Below are 16,123 nucleotides of genomic sequence, written 5' to 3'. Positions count from 1 at the left end.
AGACAGAGGTGTGTACGCTGCTGAATAATCTCAGTCAGGGACAGAAAGTCTAGAAGGGCCAAATGGCCAAGAGCTGAAAGGTGTCTCAAGTGGGCCCTCCCCTCGAGGGAGCAGGAAGGACACAGAGTATAGGAGAGAAGGTCGGGGGACAAATGCTCCCAACTCTGTGCATATGGAAGTCCCTGCCATACTCACACTGACATCTGCATACGAAAAGCAAAATGCCAAGTGTGTGCACAGTATGGCTGAAATAAATAAGAAAGATAGAAGGGTTTAAAATAACCAAAATAGATTTGGTTAGAGTGATTGGTTGAATTTTTTCTACTAAATTATCTTAATAATTTGCATTAGTTAGAAGTCATAAAGCAAACAAAGTTTGTGCTTTTTAATTTAGGGTTAGCCCTGTTTAGTCTTTCAGCTCCTCTGATCCCTACAGAATCCCCAATGGGCCTTGAGAAGGAAGAATCCAGAGGTGGTTTGCTCAGGCCTGACTCCAACACGTCTCCTGAATTAAAGCCCCATAAAAATACTATTCAGCCTTAAAAAAGAAAGAAAGAAATATTGTCATTTATGACAACATGGATGGATCTGAAGGACATTAGGCTGAGTGAAATAAGCAAGTCACAAAAAGACAAATAGCACCTGATCTCACTTCTATATGGAATCTAAAAAAGTCAAATTCATAAAAGTTAGAGTTGTTACCAAGAGGTGGGAAGGCCGGAGTGGGAAGCTGTTGGTCGAAGGATATAAAATTTCAGTTAGGAAGAATAAGCTCAAGAGCTCTATTGTACGACACAGTGACTATAGTTAATAACAATGTATTGTATGCTTGAAAATTCCTGGGAGAATAGACTTTCAGTGTTCTCACCACAAAGAAATAGTAAGTAGCTGAGGCAATACATATGTTAATGAGTTTCATTTAACCATTTCACAATGTATGGAGATTTCAAAACATCATGTATACACCATAATTATATGCCATTTGTATTTGTCATTTTTTTTAAAAAAAGCCTATGAGGTTGAGAATACTCCTGCTTGTTTACCAGGTAGCTCCACACTCAGAAAATATTTATTGAATGAATGGCCAGCATCATATTTTCAGTCACAGCCCAAACTACCAGCCAGGAGAACAAATGCATAGAAGAAGAACCATGCACTGCAGGGAGAGGCAGAGGGTTTTAGAAAATGAGCTTCCAACAAAAATTAGCCAGGTGTGGCGGTGGGCACCTGTAATCCCAGCTACTCGGGAGGCTGAAGCAGGAGAATCACTTGAACCTGGGAGGCAGAGGTTGCAGTGAGCCGAGATTGCGCCACTGCACTCCAGGCTGGGTGACAGAGCAACATCCTGTCTCGAAAAAAAAAAAAAAGAAAGAGAAAGAAAGAAAAGAAAAGAAAAGAAAGAAAGAAAGAGAAAGAAAGAAAGGAGAAAGAAAGAGAAAAGAAAAAAAAGGAGCCCCTGAAGGCATTTCTGGAGTCAGCTGAGGAAGGAGGTTCCAGGCAGCTGCTTTGAAGTTTATCCAATGCCTGTGGATTTTTAAGTCCAGGGACAAAAGGGACTGCGGCACAATAACACCTGCCCTCACAGGTTCAAGATGCTTTTAACTAGCATATGTGTTTGCCCTGCCATTTGGAAGCTGAAACAAGTCAGGCAGTGGACCCAGCCCCATGCCCTCACTGCCAATCCAACAGTAAAGATGCACACCTGGCACCCTGCATGGGGACATGCAGTTGACAGTTACGGAGGGAGTGCAGAGCCACGCCTCCTCGCTGCCCTTGGGAGAGATCTGGGAGAGAGAAGAGAAGCAAATGATCTCTCTTGACCCTCTAGTCAGATAGCATCTTTCCATCCTCTGGCCTCCCATACTACCATCTAAAGTGTCATCAGGTAGAAGGCAGAGCAGATGTCCTTGGCCCTTCTGGAAGGAAGCATTCAGCTCAGTCTGACAAAGAACTCCCTTGCCGTCAGTGCTCCATGCAGGATGGGCTGCTTCTCGAAGCCAGGTCCCTGTCCCAGCCTTAAGGACCATGTCTGCAATGTGATAGAGGAAAAATCTCCATTTGGAAGAGGCTTGAACCCAATGATCTACCTTTCTAATAACAGGGAGCTGGCAGCTATGGCCAACACCAACTGGCCTTCCCCAGCAATGGACCTGGGTACATCATACTCCACTCCAACCTCTGGACTCAAAAGCCTGTGAGTCCTTTGTCCCCTGGCTGTGGAACGACCTATAATTTATCATGCAAACTTAGGACACTGTTTTTTGGGTTTTGTTTTTTTTTTAATTTTCTTTTTGAGACAGAGTCTTGCTCTGTCACCCAGGCTGGAGCTCAGTGGCGCCATCTCAGCTCTCACTGCAACCTCTGCTTCCCAGGTTCAAGTGATTTTCCTGCCTCAGCGTCTGGAGTAGCTGGGACTACAGGTGCACCCCACCACACTTGGCTAATTTTTGTATTTTTAGTAGAGACGAGGTTTTGCCATGTTGGCCAGACTGGTCTCAAACTCCTGACCTCAAGTGATCCGCCCAACTTGGCCTCCCAAAGTGCTGGGATTACAGGCATGAGCCACTGCACCGGGCCTTAGGACACTTTTTCAAGTGAAAGACGACAGTAATAATAATAATAGCAGTGGCACAACAGGGCAGATAAGGAGGTATAGTCACCATGACTAGAGTGCGCTCTTAGCAAAAATGCCCAGACTTAGGGTGGGATCTATAATTCTAAACTGCAACATTTATTTTATTCATATTTTTATTTTTAGAGACAGGGTCTTGTTCTACTGCCTTGGCTGTAGTGCAATGGGATGATCAGAGCTCACTGTAACCTTGAACTCTGAGCTCAAGAGATCCTCCTGCCTGGCCTCTTGAGTAGCTGAGACTACAGGCTTCAGCCACCGTGCTGGCTAATTTTTGGTAGAGATGGGGGTCTCTCCACGTTGCCCAGGCTAGTCCTGAACTCCTGGCCTCAAGCGATCCTCCCACCTCAGCTTTCCAAAGTGTTGAGATGACAGGCATGAGCCACCGTGCTTGGCCTAAACCACATTTATTAATGTGCTAAAAATCTGCCTGGTGCCATTAAAGACTGAAGCCTTTCAATGAATATAGCAATAAATATAGCAAGGCACTATCACATAAAAACCTGTGGGCTGGGAATTCTGGTGGATATGGAATACTTAATGAGGGTGGGAGAATTATAGAGAAACAGAAGTCCTCTGGTTTGAAGAGCAGGAGAGAAGTACTGAGAAAGTGAGAGTGGTAGGGGACAAATCAAATTGTGTTTCTTTTTTTTTTTTTTTGAAATGGAGTTTCACTCTCGTTGCCTAGTCAGGAGTGCAATGGCACCATCTCAGCTCACTGCAACCCCCGCCTCTTGTGTTCAAACGATTCTCCTGCCTCAGCCTCCCGAGTAGCTAGGACTACAGACACGCGCCACCACACCCAGCTAATTATGTATTTTTAGTAGAGACGGGGTTTCACCATGTTGGTCAGGCCGGTCTTGAACTCCCGACCTCAGGTGATCTGCCCGCCTCAGCCTCCCAAAGTGCTGGGATTACAGGCGTGAGCCACCACGCCTGGCCTCAGAATTGTATTTCTATAGATATTTTTAATCACCCTTAAAATAACACTAAGGAAAACTCAACTCTTCATAAGTATGATTTATTTTGGGGGGCAGTTTGTGGGATGTCTGGAATAAAATTGGGGGAGATGAAGCTCCTACTCTACTGTCGCCTCACAGCACCATCACCAAGCCACACCTCTGTGCTGGCACTGCCTGGATTTACTATGAGCCACCCATGTGACTAAACACATTTCTAAACATCTGACGCTCAGAGTCCTCAGTCTGTAAAGCCAAGCACCCAGAGGCCTTTGCCACTAGCTTTCCGTGTAGCGTGGACCTTCTGTGACCTCACTCTCCTGTTGACCTACAGCAAAACAGCTGACGTCATGCCAAGCCTCGCAGACCTACCAGAGTGATTCATTTAATAATATTTGTAATCTTTGAAAGATGAAGTTGCTCCATAAAAGGGTTAGAAAATAACTGTGACTTTTGTAATGTGTTAACATGCATACCTACGAGTCTCTCCTGTCCAAACAACGTTATAATCGCCTGCTCTCTTACTTTCTTTCGCTGGCTTCTTATTTTTTTTTTCCCCCTGGGGCTCCTAAAGTCAGACTCACACTGGAATGGTTTGCAAACTCCCGTCTCTCCTGATTGTGTCCATCTGAATGGAGCCGTCACCAATGTCTTCACAAATGGCATTTCCATTAACATTTCTATTTCTGTCCATTCGGGGCACCTAAAGATTTCCCACCAAGATTTACATCAACTATTTTAAGAACGTGCTTTTAAAAAGCCAATGAGTTTGCTAAGTTTAAATCTGACTTTCTCAAGGGATGCTTAAAAGAAATACACAAAGTTTTTTTAAAAGAACGTTTGTAAGTTCAAAATAACATTCCAAAAGGAGTCACTAGGAAAACATTCAAGGGAAGAGAAAATTTTTTTTTTGCATTTGTGGCAGACCTGGCTTTATCCTAATGTTCTATGTTTGTTTTTCGACGCAGAAAAGTCAAATAGCCGTAAGAGTCACAAAATAATTGAAAGAAAAATGGCTTGGTGCTTCTCATGTCTAGAATATTTATAGCAGAGGGAGGAGCTAGGCTGTGTATATCCATTATTCAACAGGCCAGGTAAAGACAGAAGATTGGCCAATGGCAGCTCAAAGACAAAGCCCTGGGGATTCTCTTAGGTCTTATGGAAGTTGCATCAGAGCTATTCCTAAACTATGTCAACTGTAACTTTCCATTAGCCTGATGACCCATGATCTACCAATGCCACAACATGACTGGAATGCTCAGACAGTTACCAAATAGGAAGATAAGCCATGGGTGATTATTTCTATAGAAACTTAGAGTTGAAGTGATTGTTCCCATAAGAGTCTATTAATTAGAATTAGATTTTGCTGCTAAACTAAAAAAACTCTCCTAACAGTGGCCTAATCATAAAAAGAGTCCAGAGGTAGGCAGCCTGTGGCTGGTGTGATGTCTGGTATGGTGACACCAAAGAGTCATCAGGGACCCAGGCTCTGAACTGTATCATCTGCCAACTTGAGCATGTGGCTTCCATTCTCCAGGTTACTTCATGGTCTCAAATAGCTATTCTCTATCATGGCTATCTATCAGAACGGCACAGTTCAAGTAGGAGGAAAGAGAGAAAGGAGGGAAAGTGTGGTCTCCTCTATTTTAAAGAGATTTCTAGAAGCCCCACACAATACTTCCATTGTGTGGAAGTATTGGCCAGAGCTTGGTCACGTGGCAATTACCAGCCCAAAAAAGATGGGGAGCTGCTAATTTCTAAAAGAACGAAAAAAAACCTTAAAATGGTAGGTAAGAGTATCTTCCTGTGCTTTCTCCAGAAATAAATAAGAAAAAAAAAGTTCATGTTATAAATCTAATAATGATATATTGTCCTAAATTTACTTTTGCAGGAAAATAAGAAAACCATTAGTTTTCCAGAGAACCCACGCTTACCCTGACATGCTTTCAGCATTCGTCACCAGAGATCCTAAGGTCTCCATAATTCTATATAGAAGAGTTCAAGGGGTAACAGTCTGGTTGGGAGGACAGAAGTTAGGGGGAGTTCGAGGTAGTAAAATTCTTCTTGAAGGTGCATTTGTAAGGCAAGCGTGGTGCCCGTGACATGTCCAAAATCTGTTAATTTCAAGAAATATTTCCCAAACTTAGTAATTGCCCCTCCCATGAGGAAGCAGCTTTGCCACAAAAGGTAGTCTTGTGCTGCCAGCTTTCCCCGTGATCCTATAGGATAAATGTTTACAGAGAAGGTGCCACTAACAGAACTGAGCCGTATTCAGACACCATTCTATAAAGGAGCTGCTTTTTCCTGGCAGCGTGCAAGATTCCTGGCAGGTTCCAAGATCTTGACTGATAATGTTAAGTGGGTCTTCTGGCTTTAACTATTTCTTTTCATTTTAACACAAAATAAGGGTTTCTTTACACCAAAATATATAATAATCAAAATAAAGGGCTTATTTGAGAATAACTGTCCATTATTTATACACTATGGGAGGAACTATATGCCAGGCACAAAGCTGTTAATTTAAACTATGATCTACCAAAAACTACCAATAACACAGCACTGGTGTTATCTACCACAATGGCTTCAGCAGGCAGGTTGTTGATTCAGTTAACGGGAAGGTGTTTCCATTCTGGTCTTTTCTGCCTCCTCCTCTTAAGCCTAGAGCCATACAACCTCATGCCTACAAACAGGTTTAGGAACCTCCTGAAATCGTGTGTTAAGTTCTGTGTATTTGTGTGTTCTCATTGGGAGCAGGATGCTCAGGAGATTCCCAGAGAGGCCTGTGGTTCTTAAAATTGCTGCTGTAACATTGTATATTTCAGCAAATGCGGATCTCCTAAGGAGCAAACACGAAGCTTTGCCTCTTTTCTCCCTATCTGCCAGGGGACAAGGAGAGGAGGTGTCCTGGGTAGAGAGAAGACCTTGTCTACCTGGTAAACTCCTGTTTAGACTTCTCATTCCAGCATCAAAACTGTCTTTTCTGTAAAGCTTTCTCCCTACTTGTCTATGAATTCTCTGAAACTCAGAATGACGTTCCAGATACAGACGAATGAACAGATAGAGCCTCTCCTTTTGGTTGCCAATTTTGCATTATTCACAGATGTACTTCTCTTCTGAATCAGATTAGTCTTTTCCTTAATTTGGGGTAAATATTAATTGCAGCACCTGAAGTTGTGGAATGTTTAGGCTTCAAAATAAACAATTCTAATTCATTGAACTTTGATCCATCTCTTTCTCTTTTGTCTGTGCAGATTCCAGTGCTGCAGCTATATTCAGTAAGTGGGCCTTGTTCAAATCCTGAGTACAAATACTGTCTTCTCTTTAACAGGAGCTGTTCCATGCTTCTGCCTTTCTGTAGAAGGAAAACAACGTCCATTCTCAGGCTTATCTGAATCTAGCACCACTTTTCACAAGTTATTTTTGCTTCAAGCTACTTTATGTGGTTCTCTATTAGTTTCCTATCTCCACCCTCAACAGTAAGGAGATACTAAAAACTGTCCATTTGGTTCCCCTTGTGGGATTTTACTGATTTTTAACTTTACAATGCTGTCTTGCATATTTTAAATCTGCGTATCGCTAAGACAACTCTCAAGAGCTGATGAATTTTCTCTTCCATGCTGATGAGCCAGCCATGGGAGAGTGGAGGAGTGGGGGAGGAAAGAGTTACTGTCTCACGAGCTGTGAGTCTGCCTGCCCACAGCGGCGTTTTGGATGAGACTCATTATTTGTGGAAATGGTGTGTTCCACAGGCAAAAATAACTTTTTAAAAAAAGAACATCTCTGCACTCTCCTGAAGTCATCTCAAAATGAATTCAAGATTTCTCATGAAACGGAGAAAGCTTTCTGATGGCCTGAATGGTTCCTTGTGTACTTGACCATGCCACGTTAAATCTAATCTAGGTAACATTAGGGTCCAGAAAAAGCTAATAGAGGCTTAATGATGAGGTAATGAGCACAGAGGTCAAGGGTAGGAAACAGGTTTTCTATTTGGAGCCTCATAGCCATGGGAAAATCTCACTTGAGAACCAGAAAGAAGCAGAAAGGAGCAATTGAAGTAGAAGAATATGCTACCCTTCCTTTACCTGATTTTAAATTAAACATAAAGGACACCACGTTTTGGATAACAACTTGTGTTCACATGAGGACCCGTTAAGGAAAAAAGAGAAAAAAGGAGGGAAAGAAAGGGAGAAGGTAAATAGGGGAGAGAACAGGTAAAGGAAGAATTGACAAGATGTCTGAAAAAAATAACCAGGCCGGGTGCAGTAGCTCATGCCTGTAATCCCAATACTTTGGGAGGCCGAAGCAGGCGAATCACCTGAGGTTGGGAGTTTGAGACCAGCCTGACCAACATGGAGAAACCCCATCTCTACTAAAAACACAAAATTAGCCAGGCATGGTGGCGCATGCCTGTAATACCAGCTACTCGGGAGGCTGAGGCAGGAGAATCGCTTGAACCCGGGAGGCAGAGGTTGCTGTGAGCCGAGATCGCGCCATTGCACTCCAGCCTGGGCACCAAGAGCAAATCTCCATCAAAAAAAAAAAACACCCAGCACTTTCTCTGTGCCAGGCACTGTTCTAAGTGCTTTACACTTATTAACTCTTTTACATTATGAGAATTCACAAAGCCTGTACTATTGCCTTCTCTGAAGAAGAAGTAAAGCACAGAGAGGTTAAGTCACTTATCCAAGGTCAACACAGCTAGTATGTAGAGGAACTGGAATTCAGACTGAAGCAGTCAGGCTTCAGAGTCTGTGTCCTTAAAGACAATGTGATGGCAGTTGTGACTGAGGGACTGGGATAGCCAACCTCTCCCGTCCACAGAACCTCTGTTCCAAATCCCATTTAGAGTCCTCAGATCCCCACTGCTCAAATCCTTTCTCTGTACTTTCTACCCATCTGCTCCTGCCTGTACGCTCTCATTAAAGCATTTCTGAATGCCTAGCTTGGTGATCACCTCTCCTCCAGGTACAACCCCTGCCTAAATCCCCTGATCTATGAGACCTCAAGTCCTGTCCCTATTGGGCCTGACACCCCTTGATGACACCGTCTCCAGTGAACCAGCCAAAGCATTGTTTTTCCACTGACCATGGCACCTGCAACAGCACTTCTGGCCTGTTTTTCACCAATTCGTCTCATTTGCGTTCCAAGCTGATGGAGTCCCAGGTAGAATGCAGCAAGATGAACATATCTGAACCTTAATGTCAGCATCCAGTGGTTCGACAGACAGCTACTATGAGAGAATATGCAGAAAGTCACATGAAATTGAGGTACTTATCAGCGGATACGTGTGGGGTGGAGTTGGAGGCTGATGCTGAATGAATTCAGACACTCCTGGTCGCATCGCTGTTGAAAACTAGAAGTCTTAGCAAAGCCAAGAAACTCCCTGGGGCTTAAGTTCTAGCCTTAGTAGAATGACCTTTGCAGATGGAAATAACAGCACACAACTCTTGAATTGACGCATAAATAGCTCCGACCCTGAATATCCTCCTTGATAAACCACATGATACTGGAAATTTTTATTTTGTAAACAATACACTCCAAGCAGATTTCCCTCCACAGGAGTTCTAATCTTTTTTTTTTTTTTTTTTTTTTTTTTTTGAGACGGAGTCTTAACGCCCAGGCTGGAGTGCAGTGGCGCGATCTCGGCTCACTGCAAGCTCTGCCTCCTGGGTTCACGCCATTCTCCTGCCTCAGCCTCCCGAGTAGCTGGGACTACAGGCACCCACCACCACGCCCAGCTAATTTTTTGTATTTTTTTTTTTTAGTAGAGACGGGGTTTCACCATGTTAGCCAGGATGGTCTCGATCTCCTGATCTCGTAATCCACCCGCCTTGGCCTCCCAAAGTGCTGGGATTATAGGCGTGAGCCACCGCGCCCGGCCCCAGGAGTTTTAATCTAATGACAAGGTTTGCCCCTAGTTCAGAGAAGGGGACAGTAGGGAAAGCCCTGGACTTGAGGTTAGTTGCATTGGGAAGTGTAGTGGATACAAGGCTGTAGCTCCCAGAACCGACCAGCTTCTGGGAGTGTTGAGGGCTTCTGGCTCTCAGCTGAATCCTATTCAGAGATTTGCTCTCAGCTAATGAGAATCAGCCAAGCTTACATCTTCCTCCTAGGTGCACATCTCTCCAATAACTGGTTCTGGGGATGGGAGAAAAAAAAAAGGCCTGATCTCATCTCCTTAAGGCAGGACAACTCTGAAAGATTATCCCAGATCCAGAGTTCCCTGGGATTCAGGGCCAGAACTAGGGTGAGGTGAGTGAAGAACTTGACTGGGATGCGAAATTTAAGGGAGAACCAAAAAATCTCAATAAACAAGACAAATAAATATTTAAATCAATATTTTAAAAAGTTAATGCAAAAAGTTTATAATAGAGTATTAACATTTTGTGTGTGTGTGTGTGTGTGTGTGTGTGAGTGTGACAGAGTCTCACTCTGTTGCCAGGCTGGAGTGCAATGGCGTGATCTCCACTCATTGCTACCTCTGATTCCCTGGTTCAAGCAATTCTCGTGCCTCAGCCTCCCGAATAGCTGGGATTACAGGCACACACCATCACTCCCAGCTAATTTTTGTATTTTTAGTAGAGACGGGGTTTCACCATGTTGGCCAAGATGGTCTCGATCTCCTGACCTCATGATCTGTCCACCTTGGCCTCCCAAAGTGCTGGGATTACAGGTGTGAGCCACCATGCCCGGCCCAAAATATTTTATAGGGCTGCAGGCATGGTGGCTTTCTCCTGCAATCTCAGCATCTTTGGAGGCCAAGGAGAGAACATGGCTTGAGAACAGGCATTTGAAACCAGCCTGGGCAACACAGTGAGACTCCATTGCCGCAAATTAAAAAAAATCAAATCAAATAAAAAATTGGCTGGGCATGGTGGTGTGTGCCTGTAGTTCCAGCTACTCAGGAGGCCAAAGTTGGAGCATGGCTTGAGCTCAGAAGTTCTAGGCTGCAGTGAGCTGTGATCGCACCATTGCACTCCAGCCTGAGCAACAGAGTGAGACCCTGTCTAAAAAATTATAATCATAAATTTTAAAAAAATGTTCTAAAGGCAAACCCTGACAGGGTGGAGATTAGGGTGGGGCAAGTGAGGTCAGCCATGTAAATACAGGGTTGGATTTTGTCTTTTATTTGAAATTTTGGTTCTTTGTTCATCATGAATTTTTTTTTACATTAGTTTAAACGTTTGAATACTGCATTAAAATATGTATCTTGGTTACTGAGTTTTCTGGCACCCTGACATTTTGCCCTGAGGCGAGTGCCTAATAGATCTTACTCTGCTTGAATCTGCTGAGACCTCGATCGGAAACACATCACAGTTTAACTTCTCCTCATGCTCTATCCTGCTTTCCTCAGTCTTTTGTAGGAATTACTTCCAAGCCATTTCCCAGAAAGCCTCCTACCCCCAAACCCAACATTGGCAGAGTCGCTTTTCTAGGGGCCCTCACCGAAGACAGGGAGATGACTTGGTAGTTTAGAAAGTTTATGTTTTAGACAAAGCTACATTTGAAGCTCAGGCCCCTGACCTACCAAAAGTGGGACAAGGCATGCAGTTTCTGAATCTCAATTTTCCTCTATTGTCAAACGAGAAATGCAATTCCTCCCTCTCATTTAATCCTGGAGTGCTAAGAGGAGTAAATGAGCTATCCCAGGCAAAGAACTCCATTCAGTGGTTTGTAGCAAATAACAGGTGTTCAGGAAATGTTATTATCCCCTCCTGTGTTTCAGCTTTGCCTTTGCTGGAGCCCTTAAACAGGCTGAAGTGAAAAGCACCATGACCTGTCACTACAAGACGAGAAGCCTCAGGAGAAGGAAGGAGATCCCCATTCATTGGTTTTGCCGAGTTTCCCGAGCTCCATCCTCCTACAGTTAAATCAACACTCTTTATCCTTAGACTGCTGATAATCTCACCAACCGCTTCCTGGTAAGATCTGTAATGCCTGAGGTCTTCCTTCTTAGTTGTTTGCAAACATCAGTGATTAGGGACAATTAGGGACTGGTGTGCCTGTCATTCTCCTTTCAGCTGAGGAGGAAATCCTCATGCACCGTTATCGGGAGTGAGACTTCATCTGTCAGCTGCAGTCTCAGGAATCCACGGGTTCATTCAGCCGCAACTCCAATCTCACTAACTTTATCTGTGTTCCCCAAATGCCTTAGACTATTTGCTTCCCACTGACAGGGAAACCTGGCATCTCATTTTCTCAATGTCCAGACAAAAATTCTTACATAGCAAGAAACTAAGATAGGTGTTACAGAACGTGGAGGGAACCAGGAAAACCAAATAGAGGACCCTCTTCATGGGGCTTCCAACATGACAATAGGCAAAAGAGAAGAAATGTACATGTAAGAGGCAAGCAAAACCCAGAACCATCACTTATGAAGGATGTCCTCATCACCCCTCCTTTGCTGCCTGTCAAAACCGGTGAGGGCTCATATGACACCTTAATTATGAATTAATCTTCGTCCCTCCTACAACAGCACCTCCCCTCACCCCAGTCAGAAGCCATCTCTTTATATTTCCATAGCTTAAAATGCTATTTTTGGTTCTAGATGCTTTGCCTCTAGATTTGGATGCTTGCATCCATATTGTTGTATATTTTTTCCTATCTTTTCCACGATGTTTTTTTTTTTAACTTTTAAGTTTAGGGGTCCAAGTGCAGATTTGTTACATAGGTAAACTTGTGTCATGTGGGTTTGTTGTACAGATTATTTCATCACCAAGGTATTAAGCCAAGTACCCATTAGTTACATCTTTCTTCTCCCACCTCCCACCTTCCAAAAGGCCCCAGTATGTGTTGTACCCCTCTATGTGTCCATGTGGTCTCATCATTTAGCTCCCATTTGTAAGTGAGAACATGCAGTATCTGGTTTTCTGTCCCTACGTTAGTTTGCTAAGGATGATGGGCTCCAGATTCATCCATGTCCCTGCAAAGGACATGGTCTTTTCCTTTTTTATGGCTGCATAGTATTCCATGGTGTATATGTACCAAATTTGCTTTATTCAGTCTACCATCGATGGGCATTTAGTTTGATTCAGTGTCTTTGCTATTGTGAATAGTGCTGCAATGAACATACGCGTGCAGGTGTCTTTATCATAGAATTTTTTATATTCCTTTGGGTATATATCCAGTAATGGGATTGCTGGGTTGAATGGTATTTCTGTCTGTAGGTATTTGAAGGATCACCACACTGTCTTCCACAGTGGCTGAACTAATTTACACTCCCCCCAACAGTGTCTAAGCATTCCTTTTTCTCCACAATCTCACCAGTGCCTGTTATTTTTTGACTTTTTAATAATAGCCATTCTAACTGGTGTTAGATGGTATCTCATTGTGGTTTTGATTTGCATTTCTCTAATGACCAGTGATGTTGAGCTTTTTCTCGTTTGATTTTCAGCCACACACATGTCTTCTTTTGAAAAGTGTTCATGTCCTTTGCCCACTTCTTTATGGGGTTGTTTGTTTCTTTCTTGTAAATGTATTTAAGTTCATTATAGATGCTGGATATTAGACCTTTGTCAGATGCATAGTTTGCAAAAATTTTCTCCCATTCTATAGGTTGTCTGTTTACTCTGTTGATAGTTTCTTTTGCTATTCCACAATGAAACAGAATTCAAACATAGATCTGAGTGCTTCCCATACCCTTAATCTTCTCATAATTTGGAATTGCCAGGAAGGCAAGCAGGCACGTAGAACGTTCATTTCCACAGGCAGAATTGCAGGGCGAGATGTGACCCGTGTTCCATGACACGTGTTCTGAGCAGCACAGGGGTCTGCATACAAGTAATTCCTGTTTATCTGCAGCAAGGCAGGCGAGTCATGTGCAGATAATCCAAAAATAGTTTCTAATTTTTCTTGGGATAAATATAAATTTTTGGCAACAGGCACCCCTTTCAAAGTGTGTTTTGATTAGAGTTACACGAAAAGGCATTTTTATTCTCTGAGGATGTGCCAACTAATGGGCAGAAGGGAACTAAGAAGAGCGCCAGCCTGATCTCCCTTCTCCCCTCCAATAAAAGGGCTGTGTACGGTCTACAGAGCTGCTGGTGAAAGACTTGGGGTGGAAATACGGCACCTGGGCTCCGGCTGACTCTCCACCACTCTCGAATGCAAAACCCAACTCAACACTCCTCTTTTTACTGATGAGGAACTAAGATCGGGTTGTGAGGTGTCTTGGCCAAGATCACATGGCAAAGTAGTAGAGAAGTGGAATTCAGAATCTAGGTCCCCTAACCTCCTCTTTTTTCAATATAAATTCTCCTTTCTGATTTTAATGTCAGACAGTTCCAAAGTCAGTAATGGCCAGGAGCTGAGACAAACAGATGTTTGCATATAATTCAAAGTATGGACCCAAAATATGAGAGACAGAAAATGGTAGGTGGGCAAATCTGTTCTAAACCCAGAAGCTGGGCTTCCATGAATACCTCTCTTCTGACAACTCATTAGGAAGCTGGAGACAGTAGAAAGGCAATTTGTGCAGAGTAGACGGAGCTGAACCATGGGGGCAGGCAGACCTGTGTGATTGTGGACACATTACTTAAACTCTCTTGGCTTTTTCTCAACTGCAAAATTCAATTACTGTGAGAATTCATGGTGTGCATAGAGGCATCTGGCCTCGAAAAGCCTCATTGCAAACGGATGGTCTTGTTCCTGGGCTCAATGCAAACGAATGGTCAGATTCAGTCCCTGTGGCTGAATCTGGCTCCTGTTGAGTGAATTATTGATGAGATTTATTGATTTGGTGATTTACTGGCAGGTTTCCAAAGTATCTGCCTTCTAAACAAACGCAATAGATGGAAGAGAAATCAATATATTAGCATGGAAAGGAAAATAAGATCTATCCTTCCTGCCCCTCAAACTCAAAACCTATACTCTTCTGCCCCACAGTCAGATGTAAGAGTGGAAATTGTGACGTAGTGGGCAGGGAATGTATGAAAGGAAAGAAGCAGGAAAATGAAGCAACCCTGGGGACTCCTGTTCTGAGTGCCCAGGCTCAGGTAGACCAAGGTTGACCAAAGTTGCCCAGCCAGTACAAAGAGGAGAGTCATTCTGCCCAGAAAACACAAACCAGTGAGCACTCATGTTTCTACCTTTAAGATGTGACCCGAGAAGGCCAAAAGTTTGCTATTCGCATGTTCTTTACTGTCATTTATTTGACTTTAGTTGAGACTTACGAATGATCAGACAAGATTTAGTAACCCCATTTTATAGATAAGGAAACTGAGGCTCAAGGAGGTGAAATAACTTCTCCAGGTGTACACAGCATGTAATGGTAGAGCTGCTATTAGAACCTGCTTTACTATAAGGAACCATTCATATGCCTCGTAACTGCTTTAGGACAGAAGCTGTATCTCATTCATCTTTGCATCCTTACTGTCTAGCAGACAACAGGGCTTTGGTAAGCAGTTACTGAAGGAATTAATCTCTTATGTATTGTGCTACCATGCATGTATTTGAGTAAGTCCAGTGTTATAAATCTTCTTTTTATCTCACAGAGCATATTACCTCAGAAAATCTCTATGATCACGTACTGAGCCAAGAATAAGTTAGACAAATATTTATTTAGCCATATTAAAGACAGTCTTTCCATGCAAATGTTCTTACATAATTATAATTTATCAATCATTTAAAAATCAATTGTAAACCTGGTATTAAACAAAATCAAGAGGCCTGGCTGAATTATAATTCTTTGTGAAAAACTGAAGTTGCTTCATCCGGAGGCCTTTTTTGCATAGTGAGATACATTTGACATAATTAGGTGGGAACCTGACAAGGAGTTGAATCAACTGGGGTGTTTTTGGAATTAAAGATGCCAATTTCAGAATTTCATCTGTGAACAGTCCATGATTTCATAGTTTTCTAAGATAGCATATTTTGGACAAAGGCAGTTCTTTGTGGCCAAAAAAAGGTCTTTTGTTCCTTATGTGAAGATAACTCTGTCTGTCCATCATCTTTGAGCCCTTCACCCTTGACTTGTATTTGCACCCATGTGTGATTCTTCACACTGCTCCATTCTCTTACCTGCCTCACTGTCTATGAACACAAGCCTCTAGGAGCAAGTGTGGGAAGACGAGGGGGAGAAAGGGATCGGCAGTGTTGCAGCATGAAACAGCTGACCTGGCCCTTGAGCATGGGATCTTTAACCCCATCACTAAACACACAAGTTGATAAGTAGGATGTAGTTTCATTTCCTGATTCTATGCCATTCTGTGAAGAATTAGAAAAGTCCCTGATTGACATTCTAGGAAAAGGGGGAAGGTGGAAAATTAGAAGGTACTGAACCATCAGAATCGTTAGAGGGGTATATTAGTTTGCTAGGGTTGCCATAACAATGTATTGCAGAGTGGGTGGCTCAAAAAACGAATTTGTTTTTTCATGGTTCTGGAGGCTTCAAATGCAAGATCAAGACATCAGCAGGATTGGTGTCTCCTGAGGCCTCTCTCCTTGGCTTGCAGATGGTCACCATCTCACTGTGTCCTCACATGGTCTTTCCTCTGTGTATGTGCAACCCTGGTGACTCTGTATGTCCAAATTT

General features: G+C 43.1%; 1 protein-coding gene across 2 annotated transcripts in view; it reads left to right on the top strand.

The window, feature by feature from the left end:
• The window catches only part of LOC100588266, an 88,751-nt gene extending 75,559 nt beyond the window's left edge, over positions 1-13,192 (top strand). For both annotated transcript variants that reach the window (XR_001114450.1, XM_003262592.2), the window contains one exon: positions 11,318-13,192. Coding sequence is in view for 1 of the 2 variants with exons in the window: in XM_003262592.2 (XP_003262640.1) it covers positions 11,318-11,462 (145 nt within the window). In the remaining variant the exon portion in view is untranslated. The remainder of the gene's footprint in view (positions 1-11,317) is intronic.
• The last annotated feature ends 2,931 nt before the right edge of the window (positions 13,193-16,123 follow it).

This window comes from Nomascus leucogenys, chromosome 19, assembly GCF_006542625.1.
Source record: "Nomascus leucogenys isolate Asia chromosome 19, Asia_NLE_v1, whole genome shotgun sequence".
Classification (NCBI taxonomy): domain Eukaryota; kingdom Metazoa; phylum Chordata; class Mammalia; order Primates; family Hylobatidae; genus Nomascus; species Nomascus leucogenys.
The sequence above is the reverse complement of the archived record's forward strand: the minus strand, read 5'-3'. Positions and strand labels throughout refer to the sequence as shown.